Source organism: Gorilla gorilla, chromosome 2 (assembly GCF_029281585.2).
Source record: "Gorilla gorilla gorilla isolate KB3781 chromosome 2, NHGRI_mGorGor1-v2.1_pri, whole genome shotgun sequence".
Lineage (NCBI taxonomy): Eukaryota > Metazoa > Chordata > Mammalia > Primates > Hominidae > Gorilla > Gorilla gorilla.
Window position 1 is genome coordinate 151602031 of NC_086017.1, and position 22065 is coordinate 151624095.

The following is a 22065-nucleotide window of genomic DNA, read 5'->3' on the forward strand; positions in this document are numbered from 1 at the left end:
CATTTTTTTCAGCACCACAACACACCTATTCCAAAATTGACCACATAGTTGGAAGTAAAGCTCTCCTCAGCAAATGTAAAAGAACAGAAATTATAACAAACTATCTCTCAGACCACAGTGCAATCAAACTAGAACTCAGGATTAAGAATCTCACTCAAAGCCGCTCAACTACATGGAAACTGAACAACCTGCTCTTGAATGACTACTGGGTACATAACGAAATGAAGGCAGAAATAAAGATGTTCTTTGAAACCAACAAGAACAAAGACACAACATACCAGAATCTCTGGGATGCATTCAAAGCAGTGTGTAGAGGGAAATTTATAGCACTAAATGCCCACAAGAGAAAGCAGGAAAGATCCAAAATTGACACCCTAACATCACAATTAAAAGAACTAGAAAAGCAAGAGCAAACACATTCAAAAGCTAGCAGAAGGCAAGAAATAACTAAAATCAGAGCAGAACTGAAGGAAATAGAGACACAAAAAACCCTTCAAAAAATCAATGAATCCAGAAGCTGGTTTTTTGAAAGGATCAACAAAATTGATAGACTGCTAGCAAGACTAATAAAGAAAAAAAGAGAGAAGAATCAAATAGACACAATAAAAAATGATAAAGGGGATATCACCACCGATCCCACAGAAATACAAACTACCATCAGAGAATACTACAAACACCTCTACGCAAATAAACTAGAAAATCTAGAAGAAATGGATAAATTCCTCGACACATACACTCTCCCAAGACTAAACCAGGAAGAAGTTGAATCTCTGAATAGGCCAATAACAGGAGCTGAAATTGTGGCAATAATCAATAGTTTACCAACCAAAAAGAGTCCAGGACCAGATGGATTCACAGCCGAATTCTACCAGAGGTACAAGGAGGAACTGGTACCATTGCTTCTGAAACTATTCCAATCAATAGGAAAAGAGGGAATCCTCCCTAACTCATTTTATGAGGCCAGCATCATTCTGATACCAAAGCCGGGCAGAGACACAACCAAAAAAGAGAATTTTAGACCAATATCCTTGATGAACATTGATGCAAAAATCCTCAATAAAATACTGGCAAACCGAATCCAGCAGCACATCAAAAAGCTTATCCACCATGATCAAGTGGGCTTCATCCCTGGGATGCAAGGCTGGTTCAATATACGCAAATCAATAAATGTAATCCAGCATATAAACAGAGCCAAAGACAAAAACCACATGATTATCTCAATAGATGCAGAAAAAGCCTTTGACAAAATTCAACAACCCTTCATGCTAAAAACTCTCAATAAATTAGGTATTGATGGGACGTATTTCAAAATAATAAGAGCTATCTATGACAAACCCACAGCCAATATCATACTGAATGGGCAAAAACTGGAAGCATTCCCTTTGAAAACGGGCACAAGACAGAGATGCCCTCTCTCACCGCTCCTATTCAACATAGTGTTGGAAGTTCTGGCCAGGGCAATCAGGCAGGAGAAGGAAATAAAGGGTATTCAATTAGGAAAAGAGGAAGTCAAATTGTCCCTGTTTGCAGACGACATGATTGTTTATCTAGAAAACCCCATTGTCTCAGCCCAAAATCTCCTTAAGCTGATAAGCAACTTCAGCAAAGTCTCAGGATACAAAATCAATGTACAAAAATCACAAGCATTCTTATACACCAACAACAGACAAACAGAGAGCCAAATCATGAGTGAACTCCCATTCACAATTGCTTCAAAGAGAATAAAATACCTAGGAATCCAACTTACAAGGGATGTGAAGGACCTCTTCAAGGAGAACTACAAACCACTGCTCAAGGAAATAAAAGAGGATACAAACAAATGGAAGAACATTCCATGCTCATGGGTAGGAAGAATCAATATCGTGAAAATGGCCATACTGCCCAAGGTCATTTACAGATTCAATGCCATCCCCATCAAGCTACCAATGACTTTCTTCACAGAATTGGAAAAAACTACTTTAAAGTTCAGATGGAACCAAAAAAGAGCCCGCATTGCCAAGTCAATCCTAAGCCAAAAGAACAAAGCTGGAGGCATCACACTACCTGACTTCAAACTATACTACAAGGCTACAGTAACAAAAACAGCATGGTACTGGTACCAAAACAGAGATATAGATCAATGGAACAGAACAGAGCCCTCAGAAATAATGCCGCATACCTACAACTATCTGATCTTTGACCAACCTGAGAAAAACAAGCAATGGGGAAAGGATTCCCTATTTAATAAATGGTGCTGGGAAAACTGGCTAGCCATATGTAGAAAGCTGAAACTGGATCCCTTCCTTACACCTTATACAAAAATCAATTCAAGATGGATTAAAGATTTAAACGTTAGACCTAAAACCATAAAAACCCTAGAAGAAAACCTAGGCATTACCATTCAGGACATAGGCGTGGGCAAGGACTTCATGTCCAAAACACCAAAAGCAATGGCAACAAAAGACAAAATTGACAAATGGGATCTAATTAAACTAAAGAGCTTCTGCACAGCAAAAGAAACTACCATCAGAGTGAAGAGGCAACCTACAACATGGGAGAACATTTTCGCAACCTACTCATCTGACAAAGGGCTAATATCCAGAATCTACAATGAACTCAAACAAATTTACAAGAAAAAAACAAACAACCCCATCAAAAAGTGGGCGAAGGATATGAACAGACACTTCTCAAAAGAAGACATTTATGCAGCCAAAAAACACATGAAAAAATGCTCATCATCACTGGGCATCAGAGAAATGCAAATCAAAACCACTATGAGATATCATCTCACACCAGTTAGAATGGCAATCATTAAAAAGTCAGGAAACAACAGGTGCTGGAGAGGATGTGGAGAAATAGGAACACTTTTACACTGTTGGTGGGACTGTAAACTAGTTCAACCATTGTGGAAGTCAGTGTGGCGATTCCTCAGGGATCTAGAACTAGAAATACCATTTGACCCAGCCATCCCATTACTGGGTATATACCCAAAGGACTATAAATCATGCTGCTATAAAGACACATGCACACGTATGTTTATTGCGGCATTATTCACAATAGCAAAGACTTGGAACCAACCCAAATATCCAACAATGATAGACTGGATTAAGAAAATGTGGCACATATACACCATGGAATACTATGCAGCCATAAAAAATGATGAGTTCATGTCCTTTGTAGGGACATGGATGAAATTGGAAACCATCATTCTCAGTAAACTATTGCAAGAACAAAAAACCAAACACCACATATTCTCACTCATAGGTGGGAATTGAACAATGAGATCACATGGACACAGGAAGGGGAATATCACACTCTGGGGACTGTTGTGGGGTGGGGGGAGGGGGGAGGGATAGCATTGGGAGATATACCTAATGCTAGATGACGAGTTAGTGGGTGCAGCGCACCAGCATGGCACATGTATACATATGTAACTAACCTGCACAATGAGCACATGTACCCTAAAACTTAAAGTATAATAAAAAAAAAATATATATATATATATGGGAGATACAAACATACAAAGGAATATTACTCAGCATTAAAAAAAGAAGGAAATCCTGCTATTTGCAACAACTTGGATGAACCTGAAGGACGTTATGCTAAGTGAAATATCCCAGACACAGAAATACAAATGCCTCATGATATCACTTGTATGTGAAATCTTAAAAGGTTGAACTCACAGAAATAGAGAGTAGAATGGTGGTTGCTAGGGTTTAGGGAGGGAGTGGAGGAAAAGAGAAGATATTGTTCATAGCATATAAACTTTAGTTATTAATATAAGATGAATAAATACTGGAGAATGTACAGCAGGGTGACTATAGCTAATAGTAATGCATTATATACTTGAAATTTGCTGAGAGTAGATCTCAACTGAGCTCACCACACACACACAAACACACACACACACACAAGAAAGGTAACTATGTGACATGATGCATATGTTAAATAGCTTGATCATGGTAGTTATTTAGTAATGTATACATATATTAAAACATCACATTGTATACCCTAAATATATACAATTTTTATTTGTCAATCATACCTCCATAAAGCTGGAAAAAAATCCTGCAAGTTGGTGGACCCCACACTTACATCTACCACTCGTATGTGTGTGTCTGTGTGGTCTTTGAGAAGTTACTTGAACTTTGTCTCAGACCCTCACCAGTAAAATGGAAATTGAATATTGTACTGGTGCAGTGTGATTGTTACCTGAACTGATGCCAACAAAATACTGGAGCCTCTGGCACAAGCCAGCCACTCAGCCATGTTAGAGAATGACAGTGGAGGGAGCGGTAGGCTCTCAACGACACCCAGTTACCACTTGGCAGATTTTCTACTTTTCAAGCAATTGTTTGGTCTTCATGCAGCCTCAGCTGGGCTCTCTCTTTGACAGAAGGCTGCCCTAGTGAATAACAGGATTCATGCTTCTGAGCCAAATGTATCCTAAAGACTGCTCATTCTTAAAGTGAATGAAAATGCTTATTTCCCATATGAATGGAAAAGCATTATATGCCTTGTGTGGGAAATTTGGAAAGCACAGAGAAGTATGAAGTCACCCATAATCCTGCCAAAGTAACCACTATTAACAGTTAACCATTAAATCATTGTTTGCCAAATTTTCAGTAGTTTTTCTGTAAAGTTTTTAAACAAAATTAGGGCCGCAATATCCTTGCATTTGTCTGTCCTCCCTTTTTTCACTTAACATTTAATTATATGTATTTTCCCCATCTTTAAACGTTCTTTATAATCACCACTTTTACTACTGAACAACAATCCATCTTATGCATAGACGTTACACTTAGCTCTTCCCTTATAGTGTCAGGCTATTTTTCAGTGCAATAAATACTAGATGAACATATTTGTACATGTATCTGCAATTGTATCATTTTTCCAGAATCAATTTTTAGAGGAGGAATTGCACTCCCAAAAGGTATAAGCAATTTCAAACTGACTAGCATATATTGCCAAGTAGCCTTCCAGATAGGTTGTTCCCACTTAAATTCTACTACAAGAGTGTTGGTCAGTATGTCTGTTTTATCCCCTCAGCCCCCACTCTCCGAGTTTAAAAAAAAAAATACCTAAACTAATGTGTAAGGTAGGGACTGGTTGTTCTTTGAAGGTGAATTTTTCAAGTTCCTTTGGAGAAATAGCTCCAGGGACTTATGTTCACCATGGTTAACTGTGGGATTAGGTCTCCCGAGAAGATAGTGATAGAAAAATCATTCAAATATGGGAGAAAAAGATACAGTTGTAACAGAAGCAAAACAGGTGACTTTTCTGAGCTTTCAAAAAATTTTAAATGTGTATCTTATTGAAATATGACCTTCTCCCATGCAACAATTCGTCACAATACTTACTATACCCTCAGTTTTTAGCTAATGCTTCAAATTCTGTGCTTTGAAACTCATTTTCACATGCACAAAGTTGGTGGTGGTGGAGAAGGTAAATTAGTTTCTCAGACAGTTTCATTAAGACTTGTTACGGAAGTAGACCTGCAACAAATTGAGCCAAGGATTCAGCTTGTGTGTTTATTTTTCTACCACAATCAATAGTGTTTGGTCTGCTTAATGTTGTACACATTGTAAACTCTGAGCCTTCCTTTTGTAAGAGGAGTATCTTTTGAGGGCCATTTAATTTTAAAGAAAGTTAATTTTTTTTTTCAAAATTCAATGTGATGTTGTGAAAATATACTTCTCATGGTTATATTAAAGTGCTTCCACCTGACAGAATTCCTCCCCTGTGATAACTATAACCACATATAAGTTTGAGTGTTACCAACCAATACTGAGCCATTCCAGACCTGTGCAAGCCCTCAGAACTGAGAGGGAAACAGTAATTGAGGAGAAATGAAAGGGATTTCGAATACCAGCCACTAAGCTAGAAACACATCAAACACGTTTTTATTGAGATATTTTTGACTGACTTTGTTAACTAAATTCTATCTCAAATTGGTGGATGAAGCTGTATTGTTAGAAGTAGTCCAGAGAAGATAGCAGAATAGATTATTCTAGTTCTTTCCTTTTTTTTTTTTTTTTCTGAGACGGAGTCTCACTCTGTGGCCCAGGCTGGAATGCAGTGGCACGATCTCGGCTCACTGCAACCTCTGCCTCCCGGGCTCAAGTGGTTCTCTTGCCTGAGCCTCCCAAGCCACTGGGATTACAGGTGCCTGCCACCACACCCTGCTAATTTTTGTAGTTTTAGTAGAGACAGGGTTTCACCTTGTTGGTCATGCTGGTCTCGAACTCCCGACTTTGTTATTTGCCCACCTCAGCCTCCCAAAGTGTTGGAATTGCAGGTGTGAGCCACTGCGCCGGGCTGATTATTCTAATTATTGATCCAGTGTCTTGGGCAACTTCGTATTCCCTCCTGGACATCAGTCAGCGTCCAGGACAAGTTACTTGAACTTTGTCTCAGACCCTCACCTTCCCATTTCCTGCTCCTCCGACCCTCACATAGATTCACATGTGCAGCACCTGCTCATGGCCTGGGTACCAACACTGTTTCACTAATATTGTGTAATTGGTGGACCTTTTTTTTAAAAAAAATCTTTCAAGCATTATTTGACTTTTCTAATTTTCCAAGCTTTCTTGTTTCATTCCATGTTCTCTCAATATGCATAAACAATACATAGCAGTTAGAAGAAAGCTCATTTAGGCAATTTTTCTTTAGTTTTGATGAAATATAAAAATATACCTGAGTCAGGCTGGGCATGTTGGCTCACACCTGTAATCCCAGCGCTTTGGGAGGATGAGGCAGGTGGATCACCTGAGATCAGGAGTTCGAGACCAGCCTGGCCAACATGGCGAAACCCCATCTCTACAAAAAACACAAAAATTAGCCAGGCGTGGTGGCACATACCTATAGTCCCAGTACTTGGGAGGCTGAGGCGGGAGAATCACTTGAACCCAGGAGGTGAAAGATTGCAGGGAGCTGAGATCATGCCACTGAACTCCAGCCTGGGTGACAGAGCCAGACTCTGTCTCAAAAAAAAAAAAAATATATATATATATATGTGTGTGTGTGTGTGTGTGTGTGTGTGTGTCAGCCATTACCTCTTTGTTTATTTTGTTGTTTTTTTTCAGACAGTTTTGCTCTGTCACCCAGGCTGGAGCACAGTGTTGCGATCTCTGCTCACTACAACCTCCACTTCCCAGGTTCAAACAATTCTCGTGCCTCAGCCTCCTGAGTAGCTGGGACTACAGATGTGTACCATCACACCTGGTTAATTTTTGTTTTTTTAAATAGAGATGGGGTTTTACCAAGTTGGCCAGGCTGGTCTCAAACTCCTGTCTTCAAGCCATCCACCCACCTCAGCCTTCCAAAGTGCTGGGATTACAGACGTGAGCCACTGCACCCAGCCTATTTTGTTCATTTGTTTTTTAATTTCAATTTTTAAAATTTAGTTTCTGGTAAACGATGATAACATTTGAGTTCTAATTTGCTGTCAACTCTGCCGCCAAAAAAAAAAAAAAGCAGTAGGAATGAAATTATTCTCAGCAAAATATTTTAATCTCTTAGAATTTAAAGCTTAAAAGTATTAAATTCACTTTAGGTCTTTATTAGTTCTTTGGAACTAAAATTGTATTTCAGCAAAAAATAATGAATTAACATTTTGCTCATTAATTACCAAATATTTATTTCAGAACTATAATATGAAACCCACATGAGCAAAAACACACAAACAACTCAGAAAAAAGTTACTTGGTCTCTCTTAGAGAAGAAAAATGTCTTCTTCGGGGCGAAAAGTGTGTTATTCTATGTCACTTTCAGAAGGGAGGTCACACGTTTTCTTATTGATTTTACTTCCTATTTGGTAGCAAAAATAATGTGAGACGAGGCAGTGAACATTCCTGGCGACAAGCCCAGATGTTAAAAAATATGTGTCAGGACATTTTCTGAATTCCATCTTTTTCCCAGAGATATCCTTGCAGATGAATGGTCTTTGCCCTACATCAGGGACACAATCACACGGCTGTACTTCAGGAGGAAGTCTTCTGGCAGCTCATTACTTATAAACACAAGCCAGCTGGATTTCAGGCGTGTGCTCAAAATTCCCTGGCAGTCCTATTGCGCAGCTAGGTGGCTTCAGCCAGTGGGTTCCCAGGAATTTGCTACCAAAACATAAGCACGCTACAAGTGGAGCCATGCTCCTGTTTGCCCTTGTTTTTACAAAGAGATAAGGAAAAGGGTCACTTTCTTCTTGTGAAGGTGGGTGGAGTGGAGAAGAGATCTGGGAGAAGTACAGTGCAGTTAAATTGACCTGAAATGCTTTTGAATATCTCTGTTCCTCAGGTAACATCAGGAACACTGAGAAGCTGAGCTATGACAAACAACACCAGTATGAGATCCTGGTGACCGCCTACGACTGTGGACAGAAGCCCGCTGCTCAGGACACCCTGGTGCAGGTGGATGTGAAGCCAGTTTGCAAGCCTGGCTGGCAAGGTGGGCCTGTTTTATCAGTCTTGTGTGAAGGCAGCATGGTCTGATGTATAGAAGGTGGTTTACTTGTCCTCAAATCATCACAACACATAACTTTTTTAAGTACAGTCACTTTGCTGTGAGAAATAAAGTAGCTTGCTTATTCTCACAACTCTTAGGTGATATATTATCCCCATTTTTCAGCTGAGAATGTCGAAGACATCTCCTCTAACCTCATGTGCCCAGTTTGTCCAGTGCTCCCTTTCTCCAATCTCATGACATCTTCGATCAATAGTAATTATCTCACAGCATGTAGGAGAAATTGCCAGCAAGCCTATTCACTTTACCCTAGGGCGCTGGGTCTACCTGATGCATTTCAAGTTTTGCATCATGGATCAACACCTGGGGAAAGTCGTCATGTTCTTTGTGCTCACACAGAATGCACACAGGCAGAGGCAGGAGACCCAGAATCCAGACTCTGGATTAGGGAGTGTATAAAATGTTGACTCTGGGAATGAAGAAGCAATGGCTTTGGATGGAGGTGAATTTTTGTGTCAGTTTAGAGCTCTTAGAATGCAAAGGAAACTAAATGCTTAGGTCACCCTTAGATAACAGTTTATCACTGAACTGAGGGCAAGTAAGGAAGGTAAGGACAGCTGCATAGATGGACCTTACAGAGATTTGAGTGATTTGTGGAATAATAATAGCTTTAGTGGTGATGCCAATAGATCTGGTGGCTGAGCAGGGATTCTAGAATTATCTCTGCACCATTATTTTGGCTGCCCGATGACTCCCTGTCTCTACTTCATGTGTTGAAGATGCTGCAGGCTATTGCTTACTCATAACTCATAAACTGCTTCATTTCTGTGTACTGCCTTCTCTTGGTGTGTCTTTAAGCTTCTGCCTCCCTCTTATATTCTCATATTTTCTCTCTTTCTTTCTCTCTCTCTCTCTCTCTGCTATCTTTAATTCTTAAATTCCCCAGAAAGAGTTGGTGTTAGTCACTCACATCCCTGTAGGGAAGACTGATGCCAGACCACCCTATAAATCTCTGGTCAGTCTTTGAATGACTGTCTTTTAGTCAGTTATTCATTCCTAATCCAATTCATCAGGGTCAGATTGGCAGGACATCATGGTACAAAGTAAGGACACCTGTTTCAGAAGCTGCCTGACATCATTCCCCTCAGAAGGCAGTTCTCAAAGCACTCCTCCCTTGCACAACTTGATCTCCCTAAAACTTAAAACTGAAAAGATCGGAAGGGGTAATTTAACCCACCTCTGGAGAGAGCCAGAGTTGTATGCCTTTGAACAAAGTAGAAAAGATGAAATGCTCAGTAAAGGAACCACAGGTAAGGCACATGAGAGGTAAAGAACAAAGCAGAGTCATCTTTGTGTCAGTCTGTTAGGATCAAGGAAGAGACATAGAAAGAAGGACAAGCCAGAGTGGGAAACTTTGTTTTCCCAACCTCAGGGAGCCTGAGCTCTGATTGGCTATAACACTAGACCCGAGGACCCTGCAGACAGAATTCTGTCTTGTTCACCACTGAATTTCTCAAGCTTGGTGCAGTGTCTAGTGCCAATTGTGGGTGCTCAAGAAATAGTCATTGAATGAATGAATGAATGAATGAATGAATGAATGAATGAATGAAAAGATATATGAGTTAAGAACTCACCTTGTTTTGATTTTAACTCATGAAGATTAGCTCCAATGAAGGTGTGGCCTTTGAAGAGGAAAACCTGGAAAGGATATATAAACTCTGTATGCATGAAATATGTTCACAATGAGAATTTAAGTAGGAAAAGCAAAACACACAGCTATGTCAGAAGAATAGTCCCAATGCTTCTTTGACTTTGACAAATGAGGCACCTACAGATGTGTGATTACATTTTTATTCCTAAATTTAAATATAATTTCCTAACAGAATTTGTACTTATTAAATATATGCAAGGAAAAACCTGGTCACAATGTTTAACTCTACGAGTGAAGAATGTATTGAGCACCACCTTATAGCGCACACTCCTGTTTGCAGCTCTGGACAAACCTTGTTGGGCAAGGCCGGTGCCCATTTGCTGTTATGTCTCCAGTGCCCAGCACACTCCAGTGCCCAGCACAGAACCAGACATGATGCAGGCATTTAGCAAGTGTTTAATGATGGAGAAATGGTCAGCAAAACTTTGGTTAAAAAAATGTACCTTTCTGTGGAATAAAGAAAGCAGGGAAGAGGCAATTCCCTGCATCCATTCATAGTGTCGGGCACAGTGATTTAAACACATGTAAGTAACATCAGAATCAACTACTTCATAGTGGCTTCCCTGCCTTAGCTGTGTGGGATATGATGAGGTTTCTCTTCAAATAGCCTAATCAATCCTTTATTCTTTAATTCATAGTACCCCCCACCACCCATTTTTTCTTTTTCTCTTTTTTCCTTTCTGCCTTCGCTACATGCCCAGACATGCCACAGTACCAGGCTTATCAGTACCAGCTCACATTCCTTTCCTTATTTGGAAAGAAGACTAGCTCTCTAGCTCATTGCAGACACCCCTTCCCCTTTTCCCCTCTCTCCCTTACGTGCCCACCCTATCTAAAGAAAGTTCAAATGTTTAGGCAACCGGGATTAGTTCAGATTGTGGGACCTGACCCTGGCCAATGGGGAAAGGGTACAGGGGCAGGACTTGCATCAGGAATAAAGGCTCTCCTGCCCCTTTGTTCAGGTGTGCTCTCATGGCGACTGGCCAAGGAGAAGCACCCCTCTGCACAGAAGTAAAATTGATTTGCTAAGGATCCTTTGTTTGAGTGTTCAATTTCCTTAGGATTTTGAGTGTTATTCCCAACAGCTGCCAGCCTGTAGTGGCAGAAGCTGACAATGAGTTCTTCATCCTTAATTTTTTCCCCCAGCTTACCCCTTGCAATTCCTTCCTGCCTAAAGGGAAATGACTGAGAACAGGTACAAGAATTCAAACTGCCAAACTGTGTTTGGCATCCGGATCCAGAGTCTGGGATGTCCTCTCTCTCAGTCACTGCCCCAATAGACTTCCAGATCATAGACAGGCCCTCCAGGCTCTCTGATATCTATAACAGGCCATAAGGCCTTTCTAGCATTCCTGTCCCAGCTCCCAGACCTAGAGAGGAACCTCCTCTCCTCCTCCCAGCCTACTAATTCACTTCATGCCTCCACTTGGACAACCCTCAACTCTTACTCACTCATCTTGGGGCCTATTCTCTCTTATATCCCTGGTCAGGGCTGCAGCCTCTTAACTGGAAGTTCACCTTTCTCCAGGTAAGAACTGACCACAACTGGTCTGAGTTGTATGTCTCTTGTCCTGCCCCTTCTCCCAGCTGTGTAGAGCAAACTGGAACAAACTATGTTTTACTGGCTTGCTTGTTACTTGCAGATGATGCAGACTGCCCTTTACTGTGAGTGGGCATCAAATGCCTTGGGGGAAAGGGTTGGCTTCTCATGGAGCCAGTATGGGGTGAATCCTGTACTTTGTAAATGGGCAAGGAACATAGAGAGGGGAGAACATTCAGGGGACCAATGAACAATATGAGGAGAGCAGTTTGGCTTGCACAGAAGGCTGTGACTGGAGAGATGTGGAAAGCAAGATTGGAGGGGCCTGTGGTAGGGGAGGGTGGGTGGTTGAGGTTTCGAGGTCAGGGTGAGGAGCTGCAATGAGCCTCAACCCCCTCAGATCCAGTTGAGAGGGGGCTGTGTGCATTTGCCAGACGTAATTCCACTTAATTCTCTGGGAGAACAGAGGCCTCTCCCAAACTGACTCCTCACAAGCAACTGGAGTAACCAAGCAAATGCACTTTGGCAGTTTGAATTCTGGTACCTGTTCTAAGCCATTTCCTTTTAAGCAGGAGGGGATTGCAGCACAGTGAATCCAATCCATTACACGCAAGAGCTCCCACCTCCCCCAAGCACTCCCAATCAGCATGTCACTCGGTCCTTACTGTGGCCAGCTTCTTCCAGGGAGCTTTCTCAGAGCACGGAACCCTGCCCCACAGCTGGAGCCTTTCCTTCCTTTGCAGGGCCCATGAGGACTTGCTCTCAGACTCCAGTGATGCCCCAGGGCAGTGGCCCTCATTGTTTATCACAATTGCCCCTTCCATGGGCAGGACCAGAAGAGGCTTTCTCTGAATGCTGCTGGCCTTACCCAGCTATGCACAGAAGGACATCTCAGACCCCGGCTCTTCCGCTGCCTGCCTTTCAGACCTTGGCCAAAGTATTATCTACCAAGGCTATGGTTTTCTTATTCCTGCCTTTTCTCTGTGGGTTGGTCTTATCTTCTCCCTTAGGGTGGAACCACACTTCTTGCAGCCCATGGCACTGAATTTTCCATCCATCACCTAAGCATGAACTAAAAGTGTGTTTGCTAGCATCACTCACCAATGGGCAGGGTGGGGCTTATCAAGGGTTTAGCTTACAGCAAGGGGAGGAAGGAAGACTTTGCATCCAGAAAACAAGCCCAGGGTGCCAGGCACATACATTTTGCTCTTATGTGAGCTTTGTCTTCTCTGCTGTATTCTGAGGTTTTAAATCTGAATAGGTGATAATGGTCAGCTCACTCTGCAGTGAGGTGGAACTTTGCTGAAGGGAACACTCCCATTCTCAGTTGGCCAGGGAAGAGGATGGCTCAAAGCATAAGCCAGACCTGTGTGAGTGGAAGGGAGAACTACTTCTCTTTGTTTTGTTCTGAGCTTTGAGAACTCACAGTGTGCTTAGAGGTACCTCTAGTTTTCAGGGATGAAAAATTATATTAGGAACTAGGAAAGTGATGCACCTGCAGCAGGTCGCATGCTAATGACAGGCTTGCATCCTGCCTCTCATGCCAGGTTTTTGAATTTGCAGTCTTTCTTTTTAAAGTTTAATTTAATTTTAAGTTCTGGGATACATGTGCAGGACATGCAGGTTTGTTATATAGGTGAATGTGTGCCGTGGTGGTTTGATGTCCCTATCAACTCATCACCTAGATATTAAGCGCCACATGCAGTAGCTATTTATACTAATGCTCTCCCTCCTCCCTGCCACCTGACAGGCCCCAGTGTGTGATGTTCCCCTCCCTGTGTCCATGTGTTCTCATTGTTCAGCTCCCACTTATAAATGAAAACATACAGTGTTTGGTTTTCTGTTCCTGCATTAGTTTGCTGAGGATAATGGTTTCCAGCTCCATCCATGTCCCTGCAAAGGACATGATCTTGTTCCTTTTTATGGCCACATAGTATTCCGTGGTGTATATATATGAACTACATTTTCTTTAAGGGATTAGGTTTTAACATATGAATTTGGAGAGGACACAAACGTTTAGTCTTTAGCACTGACTGTCTTAAGGGAGAAAGAAGGAGATGACGTACAAAAGCTATCTTTGAAGTCTTTAAGGGCAGGGTCTTGGTAGAGTAGTTAGGATGGGCAGGAGAGGTTTTGAATGTTGTCCTCCTAGTAAGGACCTATGGTTACCTGATGTTATATGGGGCCCAGCAAGAAAGAATGAGTAAGGAGTCATCTGTGGAACCAGATAGACTGTTTGAGTTCTAAGAGTACTGTTTTCACTTTTACTGTTTATTTTCTTATATGGTATTTTCCACCTTTAACAGATGAGCTATTGTCTACAAAGCATCATTTAAAGAGAGAACGGGGCTGGGCGTGGTGGCTTACACCTGTAATCCTAGCACTTTGGGAGGCCGAGGCGGGTGGATCACTTGAGGCCAGGAGTTTGAAACCAGCCTGGTCAACATGGCGAATCCCTGTCTCTACTGAAAATACAAAATATTAGCCAGGCGTGGTGGTGCATGCCTGCAATCCCAGCTACTTGGGAGGCTGATGCAGGAGAATCACTTGAACCTGGGAGGTGGAGGTTGCAGTGAGCCAGTAGTGCGCCACTGCACCCCTGCCTGGGCGACAGAGTGACACTGTCTCAAAAAAAAAAAAAAAATATATATATATATATATATATATATATATATAATATATATATAAAAATAAAGAGGGAACAGGTTTGAGAAATAGTAGATAGACTCAGTGGACCATGGTAGATAAACTGGATAAGGAAGAGAAGGATAGGTCTGCCTCTCCCGTTTGGCACATGGGCCCCCAGATGGATTATGATGCCAGTCGCTGAGGTGGCAACATGGAAGGAGAAGGAGTTATGTGCAGCAGCTAAAGAGTCCATTTTAGAGAAAAGATCAATGTGAGGTGCCAGAGATGTCTAGTGGGCAGTGGGATTGTCACATCTGATGCTTAGGAGACAGGCATGTGCTAGAGATGGAGATTTGAGTCTCCTGGATATATGTGCTTGATAGTGGAGGGCTTGGGCATGGATCTCATTACACGTAGAGTAAAAAGAAGGCTACAGACACTCCCAGAGATGGAGAATCCTCTAAACGGGCTGCTAGATAGCCTTGTGGGGATCCCAGTATGCACATGTCTCAACTTGAGTGTTTCTAAGCTTTCTCTATTTTCTTTTTTTTTTATTATTTCCTCAGGTTTTTGGGGAATGGGTGGTATTTGGTTACATGAGTAAGTTCTTGAGTTATGATTTGTGAGATTTTGGTGGACTCATCACCTGAGCACTATACAGTGAACCCAGTTTGGTCTTCTTAGTGTTTCCCTCTTGTCAACTGAATGAAATTACCCAAGCCTGGGCCTGTGTGTGCTATGATGACTTGGAGAAGGACCTGCATCCCTTTGTGGACCACAGAACTGCAGAGGATGTAGTACCCTTGGAGGCTGTCAGGGTGAGGGTGGCAGTAACAGCAGTGGGCCCAGCCAGAGATTGAGCTTAGCCACATGTCCCTGCTGAACCCTCCTTACAGGGGCACTGACCTGTCCTTTAGAAGATCGTTTGTAATTCAGTGGCTAGTTTGGGGTTTTTCTGTTTGTTTGTTTAGTTTTTATTTTATTTTATGTTATGCTGTTTGGAGAAATGCATCCCTTGTTTATGCTTTCCTTTATTCTTTTTAATCCCTTGGCCCATCTCTTTTTCTATGTTTCAAGCTGAAAAGATTATCTTCCACAACACTTACTTGGTACATTTTCCCTTTTATTGTTGCAAGTCAGATTTTGGATTCATTATTTGTTCTGCTAGAATGAACCCAAAGTTCAGTATTTCACTATCCCTTTATGCAAAATTATTCCCCTTTGAAGAGAGCCACCAGAGACTTTCCTTGTGGGCTTTCACTATTTTTCCCCAGATGTGTTGCTGACTGGACTTCCAGCTTTTCTGTGTCTGAGGCTCCCCAGACTGAAGAATCAGCTCTCCAGCCCCCAAGGAGCCCTTCTTTGTCTGCTCACCTCATCCATGAGTGTGATCCCATGGCAGCTAATTACACCTTGCTCAGCAGCAATTCACACACCACCACCAGTTGGAAGAGTTTCTCCCACAGGCCAACTGATTTCGGTTCCTTTTACTTTCCCAATAAGATGTCCTATTTAAAAGGAAAAGAAAGAGAGATGCAGCCACATAATTGAACCATTTCCTCTCTGTTCTTTGGGTTTTGAATAATTCTCCAGGTGCGTCAGATTGTCTGCACTGTGTCTTCCACCATCCCACAAACAGGTCCTTCATTAGGAAGGAAGGGTGGCAGCTTTTGGAGAAGCACTTCTCAAACTCAAACATGCACATCAGTCAGTAGGGGGGATCTTGGTAAAAGGCAGATCCCGATTTAATAAGTCTGGGGTAGGTCTGGCTGCTTCCATCAACTTCACTTTGACTAAGACCATGCAGAAAATACTTACTAGATGCTGAGTGTGTCTAACACTTTTGTGTTGAAAAGACAGTGGCAGAAAGACAGCATCTAATCAGCATTAGATTAGCAGCAACTAATCTAATGCTGGCTAGATTTGTTGCTTTTAGTTATTGGCATTGTGAGAGACACTGAAATTGAATGCATATTACCTGGTGGGAAATATTTTTTTTTGGAGTGAATTAGTTAACCCTTTAGTGAAGGCCTACTGTGTGCTAAAGGCTGGCGATACGGGTAGGATCTACCAGAACTCCAATTATAGAAGGAGATGATAGAAATGCTGAGGATAAAAGCTGCACTGGAGGGACCGTGGGAAGACAAAGGGGATACTTAACCTTGGACCAGGCAGGAGCCCCAGGGAGATGTTCCTGGAGCAAATCTAGAAAAATACTGGGCTTTAGCACAGAGAGGAGGGGGTATTCCAGACTAGAAAACAGGTGTTAGGTAGGAAGGAGCACAGTGTGGCCGGATCAGGGGGAAGAAGACTGGACTGGCCAACTGAGGACCAGGTCATGGAGGGAGGGCCTCCTCCTATATCATTCTGAGGACAGCGGAGCCACAGAGGCTTTCCTGCCTCCATGTGGTTAAGAGTATCTTAGGGAAGAAGGACTCCTCGGCAAACCACATAGATGGTGGCTGGAATGCAGAGACTCACGGGAGGGGGACCAGCAGAAAAGAATGATTATTTCTGAGTGCACTTTCAAGTAGAGCACTCCCCCAAAAGTACTAAAAGTCATGTATTTGTTTATTCCAAACTCAAGTTAAAGTGGGCATCAAGGTTAGATTTGCAGGCAAATCTCATGAGACTCCATAGGCAAAGGGACAAAGGTGGCAGTTGGGCGTGTCTGGGGCTGAAGAGGACCCTGCTACACCTTGTCAAGTGTATGTCCCAGTTCCTTCTGCAGCTGTCACCTGCCACCATCCTACCAAGGAGATAAACACCCAGTCCCCAGGGGTCAGCTGGTCACCTTGCCCCTTCCAAAAGTTAGATGGGTTATTAAATAAACTGAGGATCTGGCTTACATTTTACTACATGAAAGGCATTGACTTCAAATCAGAGGGTGATAAGCCCAAGAAGATGTCCAGATTTGCTTGGAAAGTGGGCTCAGGGCATTGCCAGAAAGACAGAGTAAAGAAGGATTCTTGCCCTCAGTTCTCTCTTTTACTGTCCTGCCAGGGTGTCTGAGGTTCCACCATTGCAGTACCAACCTTTTATTTTAATAGATAATCCCCCCATGAAAAATGAAAATACCTCCTGCAGGAGTCAGGTGTTAAGCCAGGAGTCAGCAAAGTGTAGCCTATAGGCCAAATCTGGTTGACTACCTGTTTGTGTGCAACTGTGAACTAAGAGATGGTTTTTACATTTTAAATCGTTGAAAATAAGAAAAATAATATTTCATAGCACATTAAAATTATATGAAGTTTTATTCTTAGTGCATGTAGATAAAGATTTATTGGAACACAGCCACACTCATTAGTTCACATAGTGCCTATGGTTACCCTGCAACAGCAGAGCCGAGTCGCTTCGATAGATTATGTGGCCCTCAAAGCCTAAAGATTTACTATTTGGTTCTTTACAGAAAAAGTTTCGTGACCCCTGTGTGAAGCTCTTGTTGTCCGTTGGCGCCTTAGCAGGGAGTGGGTGATTAGATGCGTAGCAAAGCCTTGAAAGAATGGGAGATCAAATGGACATATTTAGATAGAGGCAAAGAAGTGTAAAAGTCCAAAGCAAAGTTCACTGCACAAAGGGCAGGAACATCCTGTGAGATAAGCAATTCTAGCCCATTTAATAGATAAGGAACACTTAGAGAGATTGACTGTCTTGCCCAAAATCTCACAGCGGTAAATGGTAAATATGGAATTCAAATTTGTATCAGCCTATTCCAGAGGGCATCTTACTGTGTCAGAAGAAAGAGGATAGAAAAAGGGGATTGAGAATTTCCAAAGGGGGATGTTATGAGCTTTATAAAAGGGTATATCAGAAAACATTTTAGAAGAGAGACATAGCCTGTATGTCCTTAAGCAATGTATTTAACTTTTCAGTTACCTTATCTATAAGATGGTGATGAGACTTACCTGGAAATGGTAGCTGGAGTTCAATGGGACAATGTCTACGTAGCACCTAAGAGGTGCCACAACTTTCATTTCCTTGATTGAACCAGGTATAGGGAACCATTGTCTTGAAGTTATAATGCGTTCAAAAATAAACCCAGGCTTGAAGACTGTCCATCTTTCAGCTACTACTTGCCTGAAACTAAAGTTACCTCTGATTATCTCATGGGCCAGAGAAACACAAAGTGGGCCTGAGACTTGGGTGTCAAGCTTCAAACCCAAAGATGCTGGGCCCAGGTGTGGCTCCTTACACCAGGGCAGGAAGACTCTACCTTTTCCTTAAAGAGAATTCAGCATGAAAAATTACCCATATACCCTTCCATTCAATAGGACAGCACTGACTTTTTGAGCTTCATACCAGAGGGCTCAGCTTCTTCCTCCACTCTCACAGTCTCTTTCCTATCTTTTTGAATCTCTCCTCTTTATCAATAACCTCTCTTCTCCCTGTCCCCGTTTTTGACTTGCCTCTCCTTCCCCTTCATTTCTTTTACATTCTTCCTCTGGTTCCTTCTGCTCCTCTTCCCTTTTCTAAGCATATGCCCTGAACCCCACACAGGGGTAGGTGATGGGGGAATGGGGTCAGGTGCAAACCAGTGGAGATGGAGCTAGGTATGGAGTGAGAAGGGCTGAACCCTATCCTTAGCTGGGTCATAATCTGGCCACAGGCTTTGCTTAAGCTATTTCTCTGGCTGAGCTTTGGTTCCCTAACTGTAAATTAAGAATCATAATCCTTGGCCAAGCTATTTTGTAAGATTGTTAAGACCAAAAGAGATTCCAGCGTAGAAGTACTTCACAAAATTTAAATCCCTATGCAAATGAATGCTATGATTAAATTGGGAAAATAGACACCGTCATGCAAATGAACACACACACACATGAGTACACACATTTAAATCCATAGAATTGAGTAAGGCTGTGTGGCTTAAGCATCATGTCCTGGATTTTTGTACTTAAGATTGGGATCAAAGGGAGACAGTGGGGTGGGGTAGAAAGTGTACAGTCCTGGGGGTCGGTCCAGGAACTCAGATTTCAGTCTCAGCTATGCCATAGCTCACTCTGCAACCTTGGGAAAGTCACTGCTATTCAGCTTTGGCTTCCCTAAATGTAAATGCCTTCTTATGAGGACCAGCTGCAAGGCTGCCAGTGGAGAGCCTTGCACAGAACCACATACTATGGGGCTCAGAGAATAGCAGCACTTTTTAGTTCCCTTTATCTCAATTTAAAAAATCACAATGGAGTATTTTTTCCTCAAATAATTGGAAAAGTCATTATTGAGGCCTGGATTCCACTGGATTCCACGCAGAGGCGTGACCCCAGGGCAGGTGCTCTGGGGTTTGCAGCTGCTAAGGGGATTGCTCAGATCTTCCTGGCAAGCAGCTGATCTTCTGGCGGAGGGCCTCATGGGGGCACTTCTCTGTGAATAATGACCTGTTTTGACATCACTGACATAGCTGATCATTAAGGTGCAACAAATGGCTCTGTACAGGATGCTGACTTACCTACTCAATGGTATGTTAATGTGCTTAAAGAGCTGCCAGATAAAAGTGCCCATGCTCAAGTCTGCTTTGATCTGACTCTCCTGTGGATAAGCCTGGAGGGTAATGAGACTTGGAGGTTTTCTAGGTCCAATAACATCAGCCCTGAGGGGAAGAGGGTGTGGGCGGACTTCACTCATCCCAAACAGTACTCAATAATAATAACAGTAATAATCATTACCACTCACTGAGCACTTACTATTTGCCAAGCCTTATCTAAGGGCATTCATTGCATGCACGTGGTCATTTATTCTTCACTGAACCCTGAAAACTGTTATTTTCCCATTTTACAGAAGAGATTACTGAGGTTAATATACTTGCCACACAGCTAGTAATATTGAGGCCAGCTCCATCTGTCTGCAGACATAGAGATCCTGCCCAATTTCCTACAATGCATCTCAAAGGAAAGGAGAACACTGGCATCTTTTGAGGCCATTGGAGGAAAGCTATTTGGGGGAAAGTTCTGAAATTAGAACTCTTCCCCCATGTTGAAAAGAAAATATGTCATTGGATAGTAAGGCAGACTTGAGAGAGGACCATGGCTTGTGGATGGTGGAGGTGGGAGGGGTATCACTTTTGTCACCCAGGCCCACCACTGGGACCTGTCTTCATTCAGGATAACAAGGTCATTCATCATTCAACTTTAGATGACTTCTCAGGTGCCATAAGGGGAAAAGCCTTGCCCAAGTTTATGTAGAGAGGTGGAACCACAGCTAGAATCAGGCCTCCTGACTCAGAGCCCCACATGCTACCTCATCTCCCCATGGACCTGGGTCTGTCCCTGAGCTGCACAGTCTGCCTACTCCCTCTTCCACTGACAGTTCTTTGAAATTTTGCAGCAGGCTAGAATGTCTCCCTGCAGGGAGTCAGCAGAGGATACAGCTTCAGAGTGCAGGCTCCAAAGTCAGAAAGACCCAGGTTCAAATCCAGTTCCATTTGACTCAAGGACATTGGATAAGTCAGTTAACCTCTCAGAACCCTCAGATGTGGCATCTGCAAAATGAGGTTAATAGCAGTACCTATCGCAGAGGGTTGTCACAAGGCAGAACTGTGTCTGGCAGGTAGGAATGCCTAAATTAATTCTAGCAATGAGGAAAGTGAAGGCAGAGGAGAGCAAGTAGAAGTGACTAAAGTGCTTTTGGGAGTCTGGCCAGCCTGTCAGCATTATTTGCTGTCTGTGTGACCTTAGGCAGATCATTTGATATCTCAGCCTCAATTGTCTCCATGGTAAAATTACCCTGCTAATCCCTTCCTCAGATGGATGCTGTGCAGGTTGATAACATGTGTAAGAGGCCCGGCAAAGTGCCTGTTAAATGGTGGCTTCCTTCCTGCTCTCTGCATGACCCAGTGGAGGGCAGCCCCAGCCAGCCTGGGTACCTATGCTGCCGTCTGCCCACAGCCGTACTTGGATTCTCATAATGTGTGTGACCACAGAAAGTCACCCCCTCTCCCTGCCACAGTTGTCCTCATCTCTAAAGTGGGCAGAACAGTGCCCCCTTCTCCCCAAGTCTACCTCCCAGAGATCCTGGTGGAGGGAGGAACTGGATGGAGAGCCACGAGCTGGCCGAGGTTGGCCCCAGGAGCTCTGTTAAGTGTGGTGTGACCCATGAAGTACCAACTTAGGGGCTTGGAGCATTGACCCCACCCTAACCATGCAGAGGGACAGTGTAGTCCTGGCCTAACTGAGCTTCCACTCTACTCAAGAAACTTCCCCCAGGGCCTACTCTGCACCCAACCAGCCCCTGGGAACCATGAGCTGGAGCGGTGGTGAGGTGAGGGCAGACAGGTGAGCAGTCCATTCCAATACAGGGCAGTCAGGGCACTGACAAGCAAAGCCTAGGGTCTGTGACAATAGAGGTAAGGTACAGTGGCCAGGCTTGAGAAAGCTTCCCCAAGAAGGTGGCACCTAGGCTGAAATCTGAAGGATGAATACATTAGCCAGATGCCTAAGGGATTGGGGAAGGGGCCAGTGATGGGAAGGAGCAGGGAACAGCATCCGCAGGAGAGCTTGCTGCTTAACTGCTGCACCTCCGGGGCATTTCCGTCCGCTCTTCTATCAACGTTGTGGCTCTATGACTGACAGGAGACAGGCATTTGTGTTGCAGAGAAGGGTTTTGGAGAAAGGTAAGTGATGGGGTAGATGGACTAGTGTGTTTTGTTTTCCTGTTTGTTTTCTTTTCCTTTTTTTATCTTGAATATATTTTTGTATCTTTTAAAAAAATTTTTTAAAATTATTTTTACCACTTTTGTGGGTACATAGTAGGTATATATATT

General features: G+C 42.9%; 1 protein-coding gene across 1 annotated transcript in view; it reads left to right on the forward strand.

The window, feature by feature from the left end:
* Window positions 1-22065, forward strand: part of CLSTN2 (calsyntenin 2) — a 657664-nt gene that overhangs the window by 494367 nt on the left and 141232 nt on the right. The window contains exon 5 of the mRNA XM_031009411.3: window positions 8275-8424. Within this exon, the coding sequence (XP_030865271.3) occupies window positions 8275-8424 (150 nt within the window). The remainder of the gene's footprint in view (window positions 1-8274; window positions 8425-22065) is intronic.